The 20462-nt window shown below is 47.4% G+C and overlaps 1 protein-coding gene across 2 annotated transcripts in view; it reads left to right on the top strand.

Moving 5' to 3' along the window:
* The window catches only part of TMEM120B (transmembrane protein 120B), a 203004-nt gene that overhangs the window by 57325 nt on the left and 125217 nt on the right, over positions 1–20462 (top strand). Inside the window, exon 1 of one of the 2 annotated variants that reach the window (XM_063964481.1) lies at positions 5398–5596. The exons of the other annotated variant lie outside the window; for it this stretch is intronic. Coding sequence (XP_063820551.1) covers positions 5534–5596 — 63 coding nt within the window. The 5' untranslated portion in view covers positions 5398–5533. Of the gene's footprint in view, positions 1–5397; positions 5597–20462 lie in introns of those variants that run through there. 2 annotated transcript variants of the gene reach the window in all.

Here is a 20462-nt window from a genome sequence, read left to right as displayed (position 1 = left end):
TCCAAGGAGTGTGGTCAAGTCTGGAGACTTCTCTCCACATAAATATACTGGAGCTAAGGGCAATTTACAATGCTCTGAGCCTAGGAAGACCTCTGCTTCAAAGTCAACCGGTGCTGATCCAGTCGGACAACATCACGGCAGTCACCCACGTAAACAGACAGGGCGGCACAAGAAGCAGGAGGGCAATGGCAGCAAGGATTCTTCGCTGGGCGAAAAATCATGTGATAACACTGTTAGCGGTGTTCATTCCGGGAGTGGACAACTGGGAAGCAGACTTCCTCAGCAGGCACGACCTCCACCCGGGAGAGTGGGGACTTCATCTGGAAGTCTTCCACATGATTGTGAACCGTTGGGAAAGACCAAAGGTGGACATGATGGCGTCCCGTCTGAACAAAAAACTGGACAGGTATTGCGCCAGGTCAAGAGACCCTCAGGCAATAGCTGGGACGCTCTGGTAACACCGTGGGTGTACCAGTCGGTGTATGTGTTCCCTCCTCTGCCTCTCATACCCAAGGTACTGAGAATTATAAGAAGGAGAGGAGTAAGAACTATACTCGTGGCTCCGGATTGGCCAAGAAGGACTTGGTACCCGGAACTTCAAGAGATACTAAGAAGGGACTTGCTTCAGCAAGGATCATGTCTGTTCCAAGACTTACCGCGGCTGCGTTTGACGGCATGGCGGTTGAACGCCGGATCCTAAGGGAAAAAGGCATTCCGGAAGAGGTCATCCCTACCCTGGTCAGAGCCAGGAAGGAGGTGACCGCACAACATTATCACCGCATTTGGCGAAAATATGTTGCATGGTGTAAGGCCAGGAAGGCCCCCACGGAGGAATTTCAACTCGGTCGATTCCTACATTTCCTGCAAACAGGAGTGTCTATGGGCCTCAAATTGGGGTCCATTAAGGTTCAAATTTCGGCCCTGTCGATTTTCTTCCAGAAAGAATTGGCTTCAGTTTCTGAAGTCCAGAAGTTTGTCAAGGGAGTACTGCATATACAACCCCCTTTTGTGCCTCCAGTGGCACTGTGGGATCTCAACGTAGTTCTGGGATTCCTCAAATCACATTGGTTTAAACCGCTCAAATCTGTGGATTTGAAATATCTCACATGGAAAGTGACCATGCTGTTGGCCCTGGCCTCGGCCAGGCGAGTGTCAGAATTGGCGGCTTTGTCTCACAAAAGCCCATATCTGATTGTCCATTCGGACAGGGCAGAGCTGCGGACTCGTCCCCAGTTTCTCCCTAAGGTGGTGTCAGCGTTTCGTGAAGAGTGGTTACCCAAGGGTATTCGGGCGCTCAGGGGACAAGGTGTTTCACCAAGCTGCTGCCTAGATACGGGGAGTCACCCCCACAAATGGATATACAATAGAGAAGAAAAAAGGCTGCGCTATTTTGATGAACTGACAATATAGTCCTCTGTACCTAACGCGTTTCGCTGCGTTCAGCTAGCAGCTTTTTCAAAGGCCTTTGAAAAAGCTGCTAGCTGAACGCAGCGAAACGCGTTAGGTTAACAAGGGACCCAGAGCTGACGACTATCTACAGGAAGACCGAACCATCCCCCTTCCTAATTCCGGATTGTGACACAAAGTCGGAGGACACAAATAGCAGATTGGACCGATTGCTTCAATTTTCCGCATTGCATGAGGAGCTCGCCATTCAAGATCTTGGAGCACCAATTCCTCTAGCGGACACTGTCACTTTACGGGACACTGCTTACCTCTCACCGAATATATACACCGGATACAGAATTACTTGGGGGAACTATCTGGAACGGACTCTTCCACTAAAATATACTCACAGCTCTGATCATTTGGGTAACCCTTTTTTCAATACTATCATCCATATTGTATGGTTTTATCTATTTTGTTTATGTTGCATGCATTTTATGATCTAATTATCACAAAAAGCACAGTGATATTATATATCTTTTAATAAATTGTATTAATTATATACAGAGGACTATATTGTCAGTTCATCAAAATAGCGCAGCCTTTTTTCTTCTCTGGTGTCAGCGTTTCACCTGAACCAGCTTATTGTGGTACCTGCGGATACTAGGGACTTGGAGGACTCCAAGTTGCTAGATGTTGTCAGGGCCCTGAAAATATATGTTTCCAGGACGGCTGGAGTCAGGAAAACTGACTTGCTGTTATCCTGAATGCACCCAACAAACGGGGTGCTCTTGCTTCTAAGCAGACGATTGCTAGTTGGATGTGTAGTACAATTCAGCTTGCACATTCTGTGGCAGGCCTGCCACAGCCAAAATATGTAAATGCCCATTCCACAAGGAAGGTGGGCTCATCTTGGGCGGCTGCCCGAGGGGTCTCGGCTTTAAAACTTTGCCGAGCTGCTACTTGGTCAGGGGCAAACACGTTTGCAAAATTCTACAAATTTGATACCCTGGCTGAGGAGGACCTGGAGTTCTCTCATTCGGTGCTGCAGAGTCATCCGCACTCTCCCGCCCGTTTGGGAGCTTTGGTATAATCCCCATGGTCCTTACGGAGTCCCCAGCATCCACTTAGGACGTCAGAGAAAATAAGAATTTACTTACCGATAATTCTATTTCTCGTAGTCCGTAGTGGATGCTGGGCGCCCATCCCAAGTGCGGATTGTCTGCAATACTCGTACATAGTTATTGTTACAAAAATCGGGTTATTATTGTTGTGAGCCATCTTTTCAGAGGCTCCGCTGTTATCATGCTGTTAACTGGGTTCAGATCACAGGTTGTACAGTGTGATTGGTGTGGCTGGTATGAGTCTTACCCGGGATTCAAAATCCTTCCTTATTGTGTACGCTCGTCCGGGCACAGTATCCTAACTGAGGCTTGGAGGAGGGTCATAGGGGGAGGAGCCAGTGCACACCACCTGATCCTAAAGCTTTTACTTTTGTGCCCTGTCTCCTGCGGAGCCGCTATTCCCCATGGTCCTTACGGAGTCCCCAGCATCCACTACGGACTACGAGAAATAGAATTATCGGTAAGTAAATTCTTATTTTTCTTATTATTCTCAACACCTTGGGTATGAGAGGAAGAGGAGGAAACACATAGACCGACTGGAACACCCACGGTGTCACTAGGGCGACCTAACAAAATACTTTCTTTCCGGAAACTCAGGAGAGCTCCCTGTAATGCACCCAGTCTCCTCTGGGCACAGTATCAAACTGAGGTCTGGAGGAGGGGCATAGAGGGAGGAGCCAGTGCACACCCATACCAAAAGTCTTTCTTAAAGTGCCCATGTCTCCTGCGGAGCCCGTCTTTCCCATGGTCCTTACGGAGTCCCCAGCATCCTCTAGGACGTAAGAGAAATCATGCTGACCGTATGCTATGTCAACAATTTTCATGTCGACAATTTGAACCTGTCGACCTTTTTTGACTATGTCAACCATATTCATGTCAACCACCTTGTAACTGTCCATCTATCATCCAGATATCTGGCACATCACCGGCAATTCAATTGCCCCCATAATGCATTTGGTAAGTGCTGAGGAGCCTATGATTCTTTTTTTTTTTTAATAAATCTTTTATTCATGTGTATATTGAGGAGACCATGATACAAACAAATTATGTATTATTTTACTCACAGTTGCCCTTTTCATATAATTATTATTATCGATGGCTAATAATGCTGCCGCCCAAAATAGCAACACACATTTTCCCCATTAGCAGCTACAATTGTTACTCTACTACCTTATATATCAAGCATTTCTCACAAAGACTCTTTCCCTCACTACACCTCTCTAATGGGGCCCATACATCTGCAATGTATTGCCCCAATTTCCCGATCTGCTGATGCTAGAGTCGGGAATTGGGAAACTTCAACATGTTAGATTTCCCCAATTTGCAGATTCTGAATCTGCTAAATTTCCCCAATAGATCGCCAGTCATCGATGGCCGCCAATCGTCATTTTTGTTCAGTGGATCGGGGATTTGCACCACTGATGCACAAGCTGCATAAGCATAAGGAAGCAACAGTATAAGACCTGCATGCGGATGTAGAGGTTAGCGTTTTGTGTATCTAATGCCAAGCAAGAAGAGGGAGCTCTGAATTAGCCCCACTGTGCTCTCCATTTCAGCCCTGAAGGAAAACCTAATGCTGGGTACACACTAAGCCAATGGATCGTCCGCAGCCAACCTATCTGACAATTGGTAAGTGCATACACACGTACCGATTGTCAGCGCGATGTGTTGTGCCTGACGTCACAACTTGGTGGGTATTTACACGTCCCCACCCAGTTGTGATGTCAGTCACTGGCGGTCTCCGCAGTAAGTGTATGAGCGTGATGCACCAATATATCGGCCATCAGCTGTGCTGCAGGGCCAATGCGATAGGTCTGGGAACGACATCGTTAACAGACATATCAGGGGTTACATACATGCCGGCAGGCTCACAATATATCAGCCACTTAATTGGACAGCCAATATATCGCCCATTGTGTACCGAGCATAAGGCGTGCTAGAATATAATACATGGGTACAGTTTCCATTGTGGTCATGTGACGTGCAAGTGCCGGTCCGCTGTGTTTTCCAGAGCAGTGGAAATGCTGAAAAGAAGCGTTTGTTGGATGGCAAACTTTCTAGCAGAACATAATAGGTGAGCGCTTCACTCCTGAATAATCCTGGCCTATAGCCATGCTGACATTTCACAATGAACTTCTAGTTTTGCAAGTTTGAGGACATTTTTTCTACACTGGAAATGCTCCTGGATTTAACCCCTTGTCTTATCACGCCTTAAGAAAATATTATTTAAATTCTGATTAATATGTTATGAGTAATATGATTAATTTTTCTAAATAAAATCTGTGGAGAAAAAAAAATCTGTAATAGTTCTTTGTTCGTGTGCAGTTTGGTACAGTACAATCAGCTACCCAAGGCTGTATCACTGAGAATACCATGGATGACTAGGAATGCAGTTCTCCTTCCACGTTGCTGCTGCCAATTCATTTATTACTCTGATGCAATTTTCTGAAATAATAAATAAAATACAGTTTCTGCTGCATAACAGTGCTGTGTTCCATGGGACCATGGGATAGTTATGTATAATCGTATGGACTAAGACACATATATAGTAGGCGATTCATTATACTGTAGAAGGGTGCTGAACATGCAGGTCGCCAGATGTTGTGGAACTACACATCCCAGCATGCCATGTTGCACTGACAAATAGCCATCCTGTAGCCTGGCATACTGGGATGTGTAGTTCCACAACAACTGGAGGGTCACAGGTTCAGCACCTTCCGCAGAGATAGCAAAGGCTATGAAATGCTACTGGGCTGTGCTACCGAGGACACGATATGTGGAGCTACCGGGTCGGCAACTCACTCGGGCATCCACTCTCAGCACCCACGTCCCTTCCTCCCCCATCTGTGATGATGTTGATGATCAGCTGGCAGCTGGACTGGAGGCAGCGAGCATGCGCGGGGCCTGCCTCCTGCCTGGGCGGCCCGCTGGGTGCTGCTGGAGTTGTGGCTGTGACGTCACTGTGAGCGTGGCTGCGGGCGCCGGGGCAGTGAGTGCTGCTTCTGCTGCTGTTCGTCTCCAACATGTCCTTGCACAAGTGCCAGGAGGAATGGGAACAGCTAGAGAATGAATTCCAGCAGCTGCAGGTAAGGCAGGGCCGGAGATACAGTGTGCGTGTCTGGGATAAGACCACAGCAGCCTTGAGCCATGCTCCTTGATGCAGAACAGCCTGGAGGTTGTGTATGATGCGGCTCTTTTGTTCTGCAGTCGCATATCTGTGGCTGGTGATCGCAAACAGCTGTATATCAGCCCTGTTCCTTATAGTTCCTGTTTGTGTTTGCTGTCCTGCTTGTACACATGGGAGATAAGGTTTTGCGGTCTTTTGTACAGCATCTTCATTTACAAGTCATGTGCAGATAAAGACGTTCTATCCCTAATAGCTTCTGCGATTTAGGCTTTACCTTTTCTTTGCACCCCCCATTATTGCAGTCTCTCTGATCTACTAAGGCAGGCATTCCCAACCTCGGTCCTCAAGGCACAGTGCAGGTTTTAGTGATATCCAAGCTTCAGCACAGATGGTTAAATCAAAATAACTGAGGAACTAATTATGGGGGACATTTACTAAGCAACGATAAGAGCGGAGAAGTGAGCCAGTGGAGAAATTGCCCCATCAACCAATCAGCAGCTCTGTATAATTTTATAGTATGCAAATTATAGATGTTACTTCAGTGCTGATTGGTTGCCATGGGCAATTTCTCCACTGGCTCACTTCTCCGTTCTTATCACTGCTTAGTAAATGTTCCCCTAAGTCCGAAAAAAACAGGTGAGGAAAGGGGGTATGAGGATAAGATAGGCGCACTGGGTTGGTCCCCTGTTGGGGAAGGCAATATGAATCACAATAACTGAACCGGTATATGAAGAGGATGTCTACCTAATTATTCACTATTTGTGGTGAAAAGATTTTTGATGTAGATTTTATAGAGAACCGGCAGTGCTCCCCAAAGTTGTAGGTAATATTATAGAACTAGTGGAAGAAAAAAGGACCAGTGCCTCAGATAATAGAGTTGTCCTTTTTTCTTCCACTAGTTCTAGAACTAATTAAGTCACCTGTGCTCAAACATGGATATCACTAGAACCTGGACTGTTAGTGTGCCTTGAGGACCAAGGTTGGGAATGCCTGTGCTAGGGAAACGTGTAGCCTTTGTTATGGGAGTGCACCTAAACAAGGTACTATTGAGGTATGTACTTAGAGGCGAGGAGCCTCTTAGTGCAGTCAATGCAGCAAATGCTCTTATACAGATGGAGCCATGCTAATCGTGGCTCCGTCCGCGACTAGGTGCGCCTGGCACGAATGGGACACGCGTGCGCCCCCGCGATGCAGCCACACACAGAGCGTGGTTCCATCTGTAGTTCATACACATTGTCATCAGTCTTCTCATCCTTCTACTCTATTACCTCTCCTTTTGATTCTGTACTCTCACAAATAAGGAGAGCTCTGTCTCCTGTGCTCATCCCTAACTAAAATCTGTAATCTCTCTCTACTGGTATCTTTCCTTCACTGTTTAAGCATGCAGTGATTACTCTGAATTCTTAGAAGAAAAAACTCTGGTCCACTCTCTCTCTATCTACCATCCCATCTCTCAGCTCTGATGCCCCTCCAAGCTACTGGAGATAATTGCTTACACTCAGCTCACACACTTTCTTAATTTACACAACTTATACCCCTTCACATCGCAAATGCCGGGTCCCACTCAAAGATTGGAAACGGGTCCTTCCTGGATGGGACCGGCATTGGACCCTATCAGCCGGCTACACCACCCGGCAATATGCCGGTTGGGTTGCTGTAGCAGTGAGGGGTGGGGGCGGTGCTGGGAGATGAGCTTATCTCCGCACCGCCTCTCCCTATGTAGTGAATAGGTACCAGATCGCATCGACCCGGGAACCTGTTCACGCTGCCCCTGACCCGGTATTCAACCCAGGAATAACTCTGCTTATAACCCGGGTTGAATTATCGGGTCAGGTGAGCCAGGAATTCTCTATGGGCCCTTTCACATCGCACAGTGACCCGTGTCGACCCGGCAATATACCATGTCAATACCAGGTTATTTGTGCTATGTGAAAGGGGTACTATTGTACCCACTTCAGTCAGGCATTTGTTACCAATACTCCGCAGAGACAGCACTGACTAAATTAGTGAATGATCTGGTCACTGCTAAGTGTAAAGGCCATTACTCACTACTTATTCTTCTAGCTCTTTTTGCTGCTTTCAACACTTGACCACTGTCCTCGTACAAACGCTACAATCCCGACGTCTTCAGGACACAGCCCTTTCTTGGTTCTCATCCTACCTACAGCATGTAATCACTCTTTGTGTACGCTTCTCTGAAGCTACCTCTATCAGAGGCAAGGCTATGGGTGTGTACACACGGTGAGATCCTTCCTATGCCCGATTTTCACTTGCGATTTCCCTTGAACTCCCCGGAGCCCAGATAGGACAGATTTTGACTAACTTTTCTTGAGATATGGACTATGTGTGCTTACGATTTTGGCTTATGTGAGATTTTGGCTTATGTGAGATGTCATTGACATGTGAGATGAACTAGATAGTACACAGATCTAGCAAGGATTGACTTGCCTGCACAGTCTATCTTTTCTTGCGATGCCGACCTGGCGGGACCGCGCATCGGGATCAAATCGGGGTCGCAAGGTGACTTTCACCTTGCGATCTGCACTAACTTTTCTTACGATTTTGACTAGTCAAAATCGAAAGAAAATATCTCACCGTGTGTACACACCCTTAGTCTTAGGTCCTCTGTTTTTCTCAATCTATACCTCATCTCTTGGTAAACTAATCAGCTCTTTATTTTACAGTAGGTGCTGCATTGATCCTTATAAAACACAAGATTTCCAATGAACACTGACGTTACTCATTTATTATTATTCATGATGCCATCAGAACTTTTCTTTATATAGATATTATATACATGAATTAGGATCACTTGCATTGTGAAAGTATAACATATGTCATGCTTATATTCTCAGGATATAGTAACTGTCATTAGCAATTATTAGCACCGACATAGGTGGTTATTCAGAGTTTATCGCAGCAGCAAATTTGTTAGCAGTTGGGCAAAACCTTCTGCACTGCAGGTGTGTCAGATATAACATTTACAGAGAGCGTTAGGTTTTGGTGTGGTGTGTTCAAACTGAACTCTAAATTGCAGTGTAAAAATAAAGCAGCCAGTATTTACCCTGCACAGAAACAAAATAACCCACCCAAATCTAACTCTCTGTAAATGTTATATCTGCCCCCCCTGCAGTGCACATGGTTTTGCCCAACTGCTAACAAATCCGCTGCTGCGATCAACTCTGAATTACCCCCATAGTACAAAGGTCCTGATTCAGAGCTGGATGCATTTGTGCTAAAATATGCTAAAGCTGCTGTAGGAATCTTGATTTGAAAGGCACCCACTTCTGTGATTCGCTGCTATGTCCGAAGCCTCAGCATTGGATCCCTGTGTGTGACCATGGGACATCTGAGTAACTTTCACATTACCCAGGAAGTTCAGTTAAATCATGCAGGGGACAATAAATGCGCGTCGGAAGACCTCTGCATCGGCACACCTACAAAACAGGGTTGACACCCCAAAACGGCTGTAGCATTTTGATCAGGTTGTGACGTCCTTGTCACTGCGAGCGATGTCACAGGCTGAGATCTGTGCAATGCAGCATTTGCCCATGCGCAGATCTCAAACCTTTGGAGATGTGCTTTACAGAGTATATAATAATTGGTGGTGACCTATCCCATATCTGGCTTCCATTGCATAGATGTGACGGAATCTGAAGCACCAAGTATGGAGGGGCGGGGGATGTGATGGGGTGACCCGCAAACGGTAGGTCTATGGTACTAGTATTTTATCATTCTCATCAGTCCCTTTCCTAGCTTACGACCTAGAATCCCTACTAAATGGATTTCATTATTGAGTAGCCAGTTAACCGTGTGTGGTTTGACTTTTCAACATGGTGGAACTGTTGACCTGCATTATGCCGGCATGTTGACATCTGGCATATCTACCTGGATGATATGTTGATGTAAAGAACTGTTAACAAAACATCCCTGGTGGTCTAGACAGTGACTTCTGATGCGTCCTGTGATGCTACAGCATTCCAGTGAGTATTTCTCCCCTAACCCTAAAGGCCCCCCACCCGAGCAGCCTAACCATAACCTCCCCCTGCAGCTGATTTCTAACCCTCCTGGTGGCGTCTAATGGGCCCTACACACATACCGTTCCGCCGCCAAGCTGCCCGATGGCGGATACGGCCGACGGGTGACCCGGCGGCGGGGGGAAGGTGACGGGGGGAGTGCAGCTTCTTCACTCCCCCCCCCCCGTCACCCGTCTCCATAGCACTGCACGCTAATATGGACAATCTCGTCCATATTGGCCTGCATGCATAAGCGACGGGGCACCAACGATTAACGAGCGCGGGGCCGCGCATCGTTAATCGTTGGTGCCTACACACAGAACGATATGAACTTTTATATCATTGTTTTAGTAGAAGTAGTTTTGAGAGGATCCGAAGAACAGCAGAGATTTATTCATAACTAGCTGTTGTACCCGTTCTTCGCACGGGAGTTTCTGATTTTCACGGTTGTAAATATAAATAAGTGTTAAACATTTGGTAACTCTATAGAGATGTAAATTTGAGACGTCTTAATGTAAGTAAATATTAACCCATTGTTCTTGGTGTTACCCGAGGAGCACCCGTAGCAGACACTGTACAAAGTGACAGGACCATTTTTGTAGTTTCTACACACTGGAGGTGCAATTGAAATTTTGATCCGATTCTCCGTTTGAGCATTATTGTTCATGCAACGCAAGCCACGCACTGGTAATGACATCATTATTTCCTTTACCCCCCCCATGGCAGCACCACCTCTGGGTTATTCCTTCTGCAGGTAAACAGGAAAGAAGAAAAAAAAAAGACACCAGCCCTATATAAACCACTCCCCCTCTAGCCTCAGTGTCTTTTTTTTACGTCCTAGAGGATGCTGGGGACTCCGTAAGGACCATGGGGAATGGACGGGCTCCGCAGGAGACATGGGCACTAAAAAGAACTTTAGATATGGGTGTGCACTGGCTCCTCCCTCTATGCCCCTCCTCCAGACCCCAGTTTGATACTGTGCCTAGAGGAGACTGGGTGCATTACAGGGAGCTCTCCTGAGTTTCCTGAAAGAAAGTAATTTTGTTAGGTTTTTTATTTTCAGGGAGCCTGCTGGCAACAGACTCCCTGCATCGAGGGACTGAGCGGAGAGAAGCAGACCTACTTAACTGCTAGGCTCTGCTTCTTAGGCTACTGGACCCCATTAGCTTCAGAGGGAGTCAGAACGCAGGTCTCTCCTAGCTGTTCGTCCCGGAGCCGCGCCGCCATCCTCCTCACAGAGCCGGAAGATAGAAGCCGGGTGAGTATGAGAAGAAATAAGACTTCAGAGGCGGCAGAAGACTTCGGCTCTTCACTGAGGTAACGCGCAGCGCCATTGCTCCCGCACAACACACACATGGCAGGCACTGTAAGGGCGCAGGGGGGGCTCCCTGGGCAGCAATTAAACCTCTGATCTGGCAAAATCTGGGCATATATGGGCTCTGCATTATATATAAGAGATCCCCCGCCAGTTTTTGAAAGTTTTCGAGCGGGACCGAAGCCCGCCGCTGAGGGGGCGGAGCTTGATCCTCAGCACTCACCAGCGCCATTTTCTCCACAGCACACCGCTGAGAAGCTGGCTCCCTGGACTCTCCCCTTCTGAACACGGTGACAGGGGGTTTGAAAGAAGGGGGGGCACATAATTTGGTGCAGTGTTTTATATATTTATATATTTCTCTGGCTGGGTCCACAGGATTATCCACAGGATAACATTGGGATATTGTCGAGCGACAGCGAAAATGGCACCAACACGGTCACGAGCTTTCTGGCCTCCCAGGATGCATTGGGGCCTCCACTATATAGTCCCGCCCACTGACTCAGTCAGATCAGTTTTTTGCTTGGTGCGGCAGGAAGCCGCATGGTCACAGGGCTGCTGTGAAAGCAGCCTCAAGTTTTCATTACTTTATTTTTATAGACTGACTGTTTTTGTTTGAGCGACTTCTCTTAACAGCGTCTTAAACGTGTATTAGAAAGAGTCGCTCCAACAACTCCCCACCGGGTCGCAACAACGCTTACCTTCGCGGTACAGTGCTGTCTCGACGGGCGTCTGTGTCGGATGTTCTAGCAGGTCCAGCAGACGTTACCAGGCTGTGGCCGGAGCATGGGGAGACAGTGAGTATATGGACTTCCTCTTACTAGAGGGGTCAGGACACAGCTACGCTGATTTGGTGGAGACTACAAACAGCGTGTTGATGCGCCGAACATCTCGAGTGTGACAGCGCTACGCTCCGGGGATCATAGGCGCCAGGACTAGGTGAGGCTGCGATCCTGGGAGTTTAAGTCAACAGGGGGTTTCAGACGCTCTCCTGGCCGTCCCTCCTCCGAGTTCATGGCCAGTTCCCGCGGGTCTCTCGTTTCATGAACTGAATAACCTCACTTCCGGCTCAGACGCTACCATGAGGGTACTCGGTCGCAGCTTAGACGCTGCGGTTGTGTACACTGGATATAAACCCGCCCAGACCGAGTCGCAGGCCTTTAGTGTCTGCATGCACGTGGAGTCGCTCAGCGTCCGTGTCCGTTGGTGAGCGTCCGTGTCCGTTATCAGTTACCAAGAGCGGCAGTGTACACCAGTAGCGTCTGAATCCACTCAGCGTCTTTCGAGCGTCTTTGCTTGGATATGGAAGTGTGGTGAGTCTCCCTGTATCCCGCTCCCTGGAGGCAGGGTATACAGTACTAAAAATTCCTTCTACTTCTTAGTGTGCACTGTTAATTTTTAGTACCTATTGCATATGAGACCTGTATATTACTGTGTTTTCTGCATGTTATGTTGAAAAAGAACCAGTTAAACAGCAGTACAAATTTCCTACTTATGTATAAGTTATTATGGAGGTTGTATTCTCATATGACAATGTCTAATGCTTTAACATGTGACTGACTGCTAGTATGTGTGCTGACTTTTCTGTGTAATGTCAGTCCTGTTCTGACCCTCAAATCAGGTGCACTGTGGTCAGATTGATTTCACCTCTATATACTGATTATAGGGTGTGGTTCAGTCACAAAATTGTGTAGTCAATATCAGAAAAAATGTCTGTGAGCGGCAAAAGTGATGAGGAGAATTTGTCAAGCACTCCTACAGCCCTAACATGCTTATCTTGTAAGTCAGGGGTAATTGATATGATTCAATTGGTCACTTATGAGGGTTTGTGTGCAAACTGTTTCGCTTTTCAGCGAAGTAAAAAACAGGAGTTAGTTCAACCTCCAGTAGAGCCACCATGGAATATGTTCGCAAAGACTCTGTCTTCAATAGCGGACAGGTTAGCTCCAGTAGCACCACCTCAGGGGTTAGGTTACACTATGAACCCATACATGCAGCTCCCTTCCTATGGTTTGGTTCCAGTAGCCTCTACAAGCAACCAAGGGGTAGGTAAGACTAAGATGGCAGACTACACAAGAGGATACATCGGATGATGATGCGGAAACAATAGATTCAACTCCGTATGATGATCAGTCGCAGAGCTTTAGTTCAGATGATGTAGCTGAACTCATTAATGCAGTAAAGGCTGTGCTTTCTCTGGAAGAACCAGCCAAGACAGCGTTAAAAGCAAAAGCACCTGTATTCAAACGAACAAAGTCAGTGAAAGCTGAATTTCCAGCGTCAGAGGAGTTGACGGAAATGATGGATGAGTCTTGGGCAGCGCCCGGTAAAAAGTATAAGATTCCTAGGAGATGGGATTCTTATTATCCATTTCCTGCTGGAGATTGTTCGAAGAGAGAAGTTCCTCCAAAAGTAGATGCACATGTTCTGCGACTCGTGCACAAATCTGCTTTGCCACTGTCATCTACCTCTTTGAATGATGTCACAGACAGGAGGGTAGAGAGCCTATTGAAAAATATTTTTTCTCTTGTGGGTGCAGTGGTAAGACCTGCTATGGCTTCGGCCTGGGTAGCAAAGGCAATGGGCGAATGGGTAGAGGAACTAGAGAATGACATCCCCTCTCCTACTAGGGAGCAAGAGGATCGTCTTTGCCATTGAAGACAATCTGCCCAGTATTTAGAAGAAGCAGCCATTGATGTAGGCACTGTTGCTTCTAAAGCTTCAGCCCTGGCAGTAGTTGCTCGCAGAGCAGTCTGGCTACGGACCTGGAAGGCAGATGCGGAGTCCAAGAAGGAATTGGAAGCATTGCCTTTCATGGGTAATATATTATTTGGAAAACCTTTATCGGATATCCTAGAGTCAGAGGCTGAATCGAAGAAGGTCAGATTTCCGGCTACCTACAACCCTAAGTCCAAGGGTTTAAAATTTAGCTCATTTCGCTGGCATAGCAAAGCGAAAGGTAAAGAGGAGCCTAAACAACCCCAGTTTAAATCCAGGGGTAAGAAGCAGTGGGCTAGCAAAAAGCCAGCTTCCAAACCTGAACAAAAGCCCTCTGCCTGAAGAGACGGGCCTCCGCCTGGAGGATTCCAGGGTTGGGGGCCGACTCCTGCAATTTGCACACACATGGCAACAGTCAACAACAGATGCCTGGGTGCAGAAGGTAGTATTTCAGGGGTATGGGTTCCCATTCAGGAGGCAGCCTCCTCAAAGATTTTTTTGCACCAGCCCGTCTCGTATAGAGTCGAAGGCCAATGCCCTGCAAGAAGCAGTCCAAAAATTACTGCAGTCAGGTGTGATTGTCCCTGTACCTCCATCACAAAAGGGACAGGGGTATTACTCCAATCTGTTTCTAATCCAGAAACCAAATGGGTCATATCGACCAATTCTAAATCTGAAGATGTTGAACAATTACATATGGATCCCGAAGTTCCACATGGAGACGTTACGCTCCATAATGTTGGCTATGGAACCGGGAGACTATATGGTATCTCTGGATGTGCGGGATGCTTACCTACATGTGCCTATAGCACTATCACATCAGTGTTACCTCAGGTTTGCCATCCTCAAGGAACACTTCCAGTTCCAAGCTCTGCCCTTCGGGCTTGCTACAGCACCCAGGGTGTTTACCAAGATCATGGTGGTTATGGCAGCTTGTCTGCGCAAACAAGGGATAAGGATATTCCCATACCTAGACGACCTATTAATCTTAGCACAGTCGCAAGATTTACTATTGAGCCATCTCCAACAGACGATAGTTTGTTTACAGAGACACGGGTGGCTCATAAATTGGGAGAAGTCGTCCCTGAATCCATCACAGCGGATGGTTCATTTGGGAGCCATATTGGATTCAGACCTACAGAGAGTTCTCTTACCAGAGAAGAAAATAGTCAAGGTGCAGGTCATGGCTCAGAAAGCGTTGCAAGCCCAGACAATGTCAGTCCATGCAGCAATGCGACTGTTGGGTCTGATGGTATCAACGTTCGACATGGTGGAATATGCGCAATTCCACTCCAGACCATTGCAGCATCTCATTTTGACAAAATGGAACGGAAATCATCAAACAATAAAGAAGCAGATGATAAAGATTCCAGTAAATGTAAAAAGGTCTCTAGCATGGTGGCTACAGACAGACCATTTAAACAAGGGGAGACCCTTTTGGATAAAAGAGTGGCAAGTCCTGACGACAGATGCCAGCCTGCAAGGTTGGGGGGCGGTACTCGGAAGCCTATGGTTCCAGGGAAAATGGACCGCAAGGGAAAGTCGCCTGCCGATAAATCTGTTAGAAATAAGAGCCATTTACTTGGCCCTAGTTCAGGCAAAGGACAATCTACAAGGAAGACCAGTCCAGATCCGCTCAGACAATGCAACGGCAGTAGCATACCTAAATCATCAAGGAGGGACTCACAGCAGGAGTCTGATGGAGGAAGTAACTCCCATTCTAAAGTGGGCAGAACTCCATCTCCCAGCATTGTCAGCAGTATTTGTCCCGGGTGTACTAAATTGGGAAGCGGATTTTCTCAGTCGGCACACCATTCAGGAAACCGAATGGGCATTACACCCAGAAGTGTTTCAGACACTGGTGAACAGATGGGGTCTACCGGAGATAGACCTTATGGCGTCTCGTCTAAACAAAGTTCCGAGGTACGGATCAAGAACAAGGGACCCAGGAGCAGTCCTGGTAGACGCACTGTCAGTAGAATGGAGGTTTCAGCTGGCATATCTGTTCCCTCCAATATCTCTGTTACCCAGAGTAGTGAGAAAGATAAAACGGGCAAAAGGAGCAATCATTCTAATAGCTCCAGCTTGGCCAAGAAGGCATTGGTACACAGATCTGTGGAGAATGTCCGTGGAAGCATCGATACTGCTCCCTCAACGTCCAGATCTGTTAATGCAGGGTCCTTGTTGTCACAGTCATCTGGATCGCCTGTCTTTGACGGCGTGGCTGTTGAAACCTCTATCTTAGAGGCTAAAGGATTTTCAAAGCAAGTAATCCAAACCATGCTTAGAGCAAGAAAGCCTTCTTCGGCCCGTGTATATCATAGAATATGGCAAGCCTATATTCATTGGTGTTCTGGAAAAAATTACAATCCAAGAGCCTTTAAAGTAGCTAGAATTTTGGATTTTCTGCAGGCAGGATTGGATAAGGGGTTGAAGGTTGCTTCCTTGAGGGTGCAAGTCTCAGCGTTGACTGTATGGTTTCAGCAGAAGATTGCTGACCTACAGGATGTACATACTTTTTTCCAAGGAGTAGTACATATTCAACCTCCATTTGTTCCTCCTGCAGCTCCCTGGGATTTGAATTTAGTTCTTAAATTTCTCCAGGGTCCTTTGTTTGAACCACTTGAGAGAGCAGATCTTAAGTGGTTAACGGTTAAAGTTCTTTCTTTACTGGCAATGGCGTCAGCCAGAAGAGTGTCAGATTTAGGAGCATTATCATGTAAGTCTCCTTTCCTAAGTTTTTTTCCAGACAGAGCAGTTCTCAGAACGAGATCTAGTTATCTTCCAAAGGTGGTGTTAAAGTTTCACCTGAATGAAGAGATTGTAGTCCCAGCTTTTCAGGTATCGGGACTATCTGCGGGAGAAGAGTCACTGGACGTGGTCCGGTCTTTAAAAATCTACATAGATCGTACTAGTGCCATCAGGAAAACAGATTCCCTCTTCATCCTCTACGGATTCCATAGGAGAGGTTGGCCTGCTAGTAAACAGACGCTGGCGAGATGGCTCCGAATGGTAATATCTGAAGCTTATTCTCATGCAGATCTCCCTATTCCGGCTAATGTCGCTGCACACTCTACACGTAAGGTAGGTCCTTCTTGGGCAGCACAACAGGGTGCATCAGCAGAACAGATATGTAAGGCAGCCACATGGTCTTCCATAAACACATTCATCAGACATTATGCCTTGGATACTTTTGCCTCTCATGACGCAGACTTCGGGCGAAATTCCTCCTGTCTAATCAGGAGCGTCCCCACCACTAAAATGGCTTTGGGAATCCCAATGTTATCCTGTGGATAATCCTGTGGACCCAGCCAGAGAAATGAACGTTATGGTAAGAACTTACCGTTGATAACGTGATTTCTCTTATGTCCACAGGTATCCACAGGGATCCCACCCGGACGCATCTGATTTGAGGATCTAGACAAACACTAAAAACCTCTTCCTTCTTGTATGGAAGGGTGTGCATGTGTGTTCTTATCGCCTGTACAGGTCTCTACCTAATGTTCCTGCCTATAATCGCTGTGGAAAGAACTGATCTGACTGAGTCAGTGGGCGGGACTATATAGTGGAGGCCCCAATGCATCCTGGGAGGCCAGAAAGCTCGTGACCGTGTCGGTGCCATTTTCGCTGTCGCTCGACAATATCCCAATGTTATCCTGTGGATACCTGTGGACATAAGAGAAATCACGTTATCAACGGTAAGTTCTTACCATAACGTTTATATATATATATATATATATATATATATATATATATATATATATATATTAAAACCGCTATCTGGGTAATTTTTTCCCTGGGTCCTGGCGCTGGGTGTGTGCTGGCATAAGCTGTCTCCAGATAGAGAATTCCCTGAGTGTGTGGTGTGTCGGTACGCGTGTGTCGGCATGTCTGACGTGGAAGGCTCTTCTAAGGAGGAGGTGGAGCAAATGAGTGTGGTGTCTCCGTCGGCAACGCCGACACCTGACTGGTTGGATATGTGGAATGTTTTAAATGCAAATGTGAATTTATTGCACAAAAGGTTGGACAAAGCGGAGTCCAGGGAGTGTACAGGGAGTCAAACCCTGCCTTTCACTATGTCGCAGGGACCTTCTGGATCTCAAAAGCGCCCACTATCCCAAATAGTAGACACTGATACCGACACGGATTCTGACTTCAGTGTCGACTACGATGATGCAAAGTTGCAGCCAAAATTGGCTAAAAGTATTCATTATATGATTATTGCAATAAAAGAGGTGTTGCATATCACAGATTGACCCCTCTGTCCCTGACACGAGGGTGCGCATGTATAAGGAAAAGAAACCTGAGGTAACCTTTCCCCCATCTCGCGAGCTGAACGAATTATTTGAAAAGGCTTGGGAATCTCCAGACAAAAAGCTGCAGATTCCCAAAAGGATTCTTATGGCGTATCCGTTCCCTACTAAGGACAGGTTACGGTGGGAATCCTCCCCGAGGGTGGATAAAGCGTTGACTCGCTTATCCAAAAAGGTAACGCTGCCATCTCAAGATACGTCAACCCTCAAGGATCCTGCTGATCGCAGGCAGGAGACTACCTTGAAGTCTATTTACACACATACTGGTACCTTACTCAGACCGGCGATAGCGTCGGCTTGGGTTTGTAGCGCTGTAGCAGCGTGGACAGATACCTTGTCTGCTGATATAGATACGCTGGATAAGGAAACCATTTTATTGACCCTGGGTCATATTAAAGATGCTGTCCTGTATATGAGGGATGCTCAGAGAGACATTGGCCTACTGGGTTCCAGGGCCAACGCTATGGCGATTTCGGCTAGACGAGCCCTATGGACCCGACAATGGACGGGCGATGCCGACTCGAAGAGGCATATGGAGGTTTTACCTTACAAGAGTGAGGAATTGTTTGGGGAAGGTCTCACAGACCTTGTTTCCACGGCTACGGCAGGTAAATCAACTTTTTTGCCTTATGTTTCCTCACAGCCTAAGAAAACACCACATTATCAGATGCAGTCCTTTCGGTCGCATAAACCCAAGAGAGTGCGGGGATCTTCCTTTCTTGCCAGAGGTAAGGGCAAGGGGAAAAAGCTGCCAACCACAGCTAGTTCCCAGGAGCAGAAGTCCTCCCCGGCCTCTACAAAATCCACCGCATGACGCTGGGGCTCCGCTGAGGGAGTCCGCCCCAGTGGGGCACGTCTTCGACTTTTCAGCCACGTCTGGGTTCACTCACAGGTGGAACCCTGGGCAATAGAAATTGTTTCCCAGGGTTACAAGCTGGAATTCGAAGAGGTCCCTCCTCGCCGGTATTTCAAATCGGCCCTACCGGCTTCTCCCCCAGAGAGGGAGATAGTGTTAAATGCAATTCAAAAATTGTGTCTTCAGCAAGTGGTGGTCAAAGTCCCCCTGCTGCAGCAGGGGATGGGGTATTACTCAACCCTGTTTGTAGTCCCGAAACCGGACGGTTCGGTCAGGCCCATTTTGAATTTAAAATCCTTAAACCTATACTTAAAAAGGTTCAAGTTCAAGATGGAGTCGCTCAGAGCGGTCATCGCCAGCCTGGAAGGGGGGGATTATATGGTGTCCCTGGACATAAAGGATGCATACCTTCATGTCCCCATATATCTGCCTCATCAGGCGTTCCTGAGGTTTGCTGTACAGGATTGTCATTACCAATTTCAGACGTTGCCGTTTGGGCTTTCCACGGCCCTGAGAATTTTCACGAAGGTGATGGTGAAAATGATGGTGCTCCTGCGCAAGCAGGGTGTCACAATTATCCCGTACTTGGACGATCTCCTAATAAAAGCGAGATCGAGAGAACAGTTACTGAACAGCGTATCACTCTCCCTGAGGGTGTTGCAACAGCACGGCTGGATTCTCAATATCCCGAAGTCACAGTTGGTTCCAACGACTCGTTTGCCTTTCTTAGGCATGGTTCTGGATACGGACCAGAAAAGGGTTTATCTTCCGACGGAAAAGGCCCAAGAACTCGTGTCTTTGGTCAAGGACCTATTGAAGCCAAAAAGGGTGTCGGTGCATCACTGCACTCGAGTTCTGGGAAAGATGGTGGCAACTTACGAGGCCATTCCATTCGGCAGGTTCCGTGCGAGAACTTTTCAATGGGACCTTCTGGACAAGTGGTCCGGGTCTCATCTACAGATTCATCAGATGATCACCCTGTCCCCCAAGGCCAGGGTATCTCTCCTGTGGTGTCTGCAGAGTGCTCACCTTCTAGAGGGTCGCAGGTTCGGCATTCAGGACTGGGTTCTAGTAACCACGGACGCGAGCCTCCGAGGTTGGGGAGCAGTCACACAGGGGAGAAACTTCCAGGGTCTCTGGTCAAGCCAGGAGACTTGTCTTCACATCAACGTACTGGAGTTGAGGGCCATATACAACGGCCTTCGTCAAGCGGAGACTTTCCTTCGCCTACCGGTTCTGATTTAGTCAGACAACATCACCGCAGTGGCTCATGTAAACCGCCAAGGCGGAACAAAGAGCAGAGTGGCAATGGCAGAAAATCATGTAAGCGCTCTGACAGCAGTCTTCATCCCGGGAGTGGGCAACTGGGAAGCAGACTTCCTCAGCAGGCACGATCTACATCCAGGAGAGTGGGGACTTCATCAGGAAGTCTTCGCAGAGATTGCAAGGCAGTGGGGACTGCCTCAGATAGACATGATGGCGTCACGCCTCAACAAAAAGCTACCGAGGTATTGCGCCAGGTCGAGGGACCCTCAGGCGGTAGCAGTGGACGCCCTGGTGACACCGTGGGTGTTCCAGTCGGTCTATGTGTTTCCTCCTCTTCCCCTCAT

Source organism: Pseudophryne corroboree, chromosome 1 (genome assembly GCF_028390025.1).
Source record: "Pseudophryne corroboree isolate aPseCor3 chromosome 1, aPseCor3.hap2, whole genome shotgun sequence".
NCBI classification, from domain to species: domain Eukaryota; kingdom Metazoa; phylum Chordata; class Amphibia; order Anura; family Myobatrachidae; genus Pseudophryne; species Pseudophryne corroboree.
The sequence above is the reverse complement of the archived record's forward strand: the minus strand, read 5'-3'. Positions and strand labels throughout refer to the sequence as shown.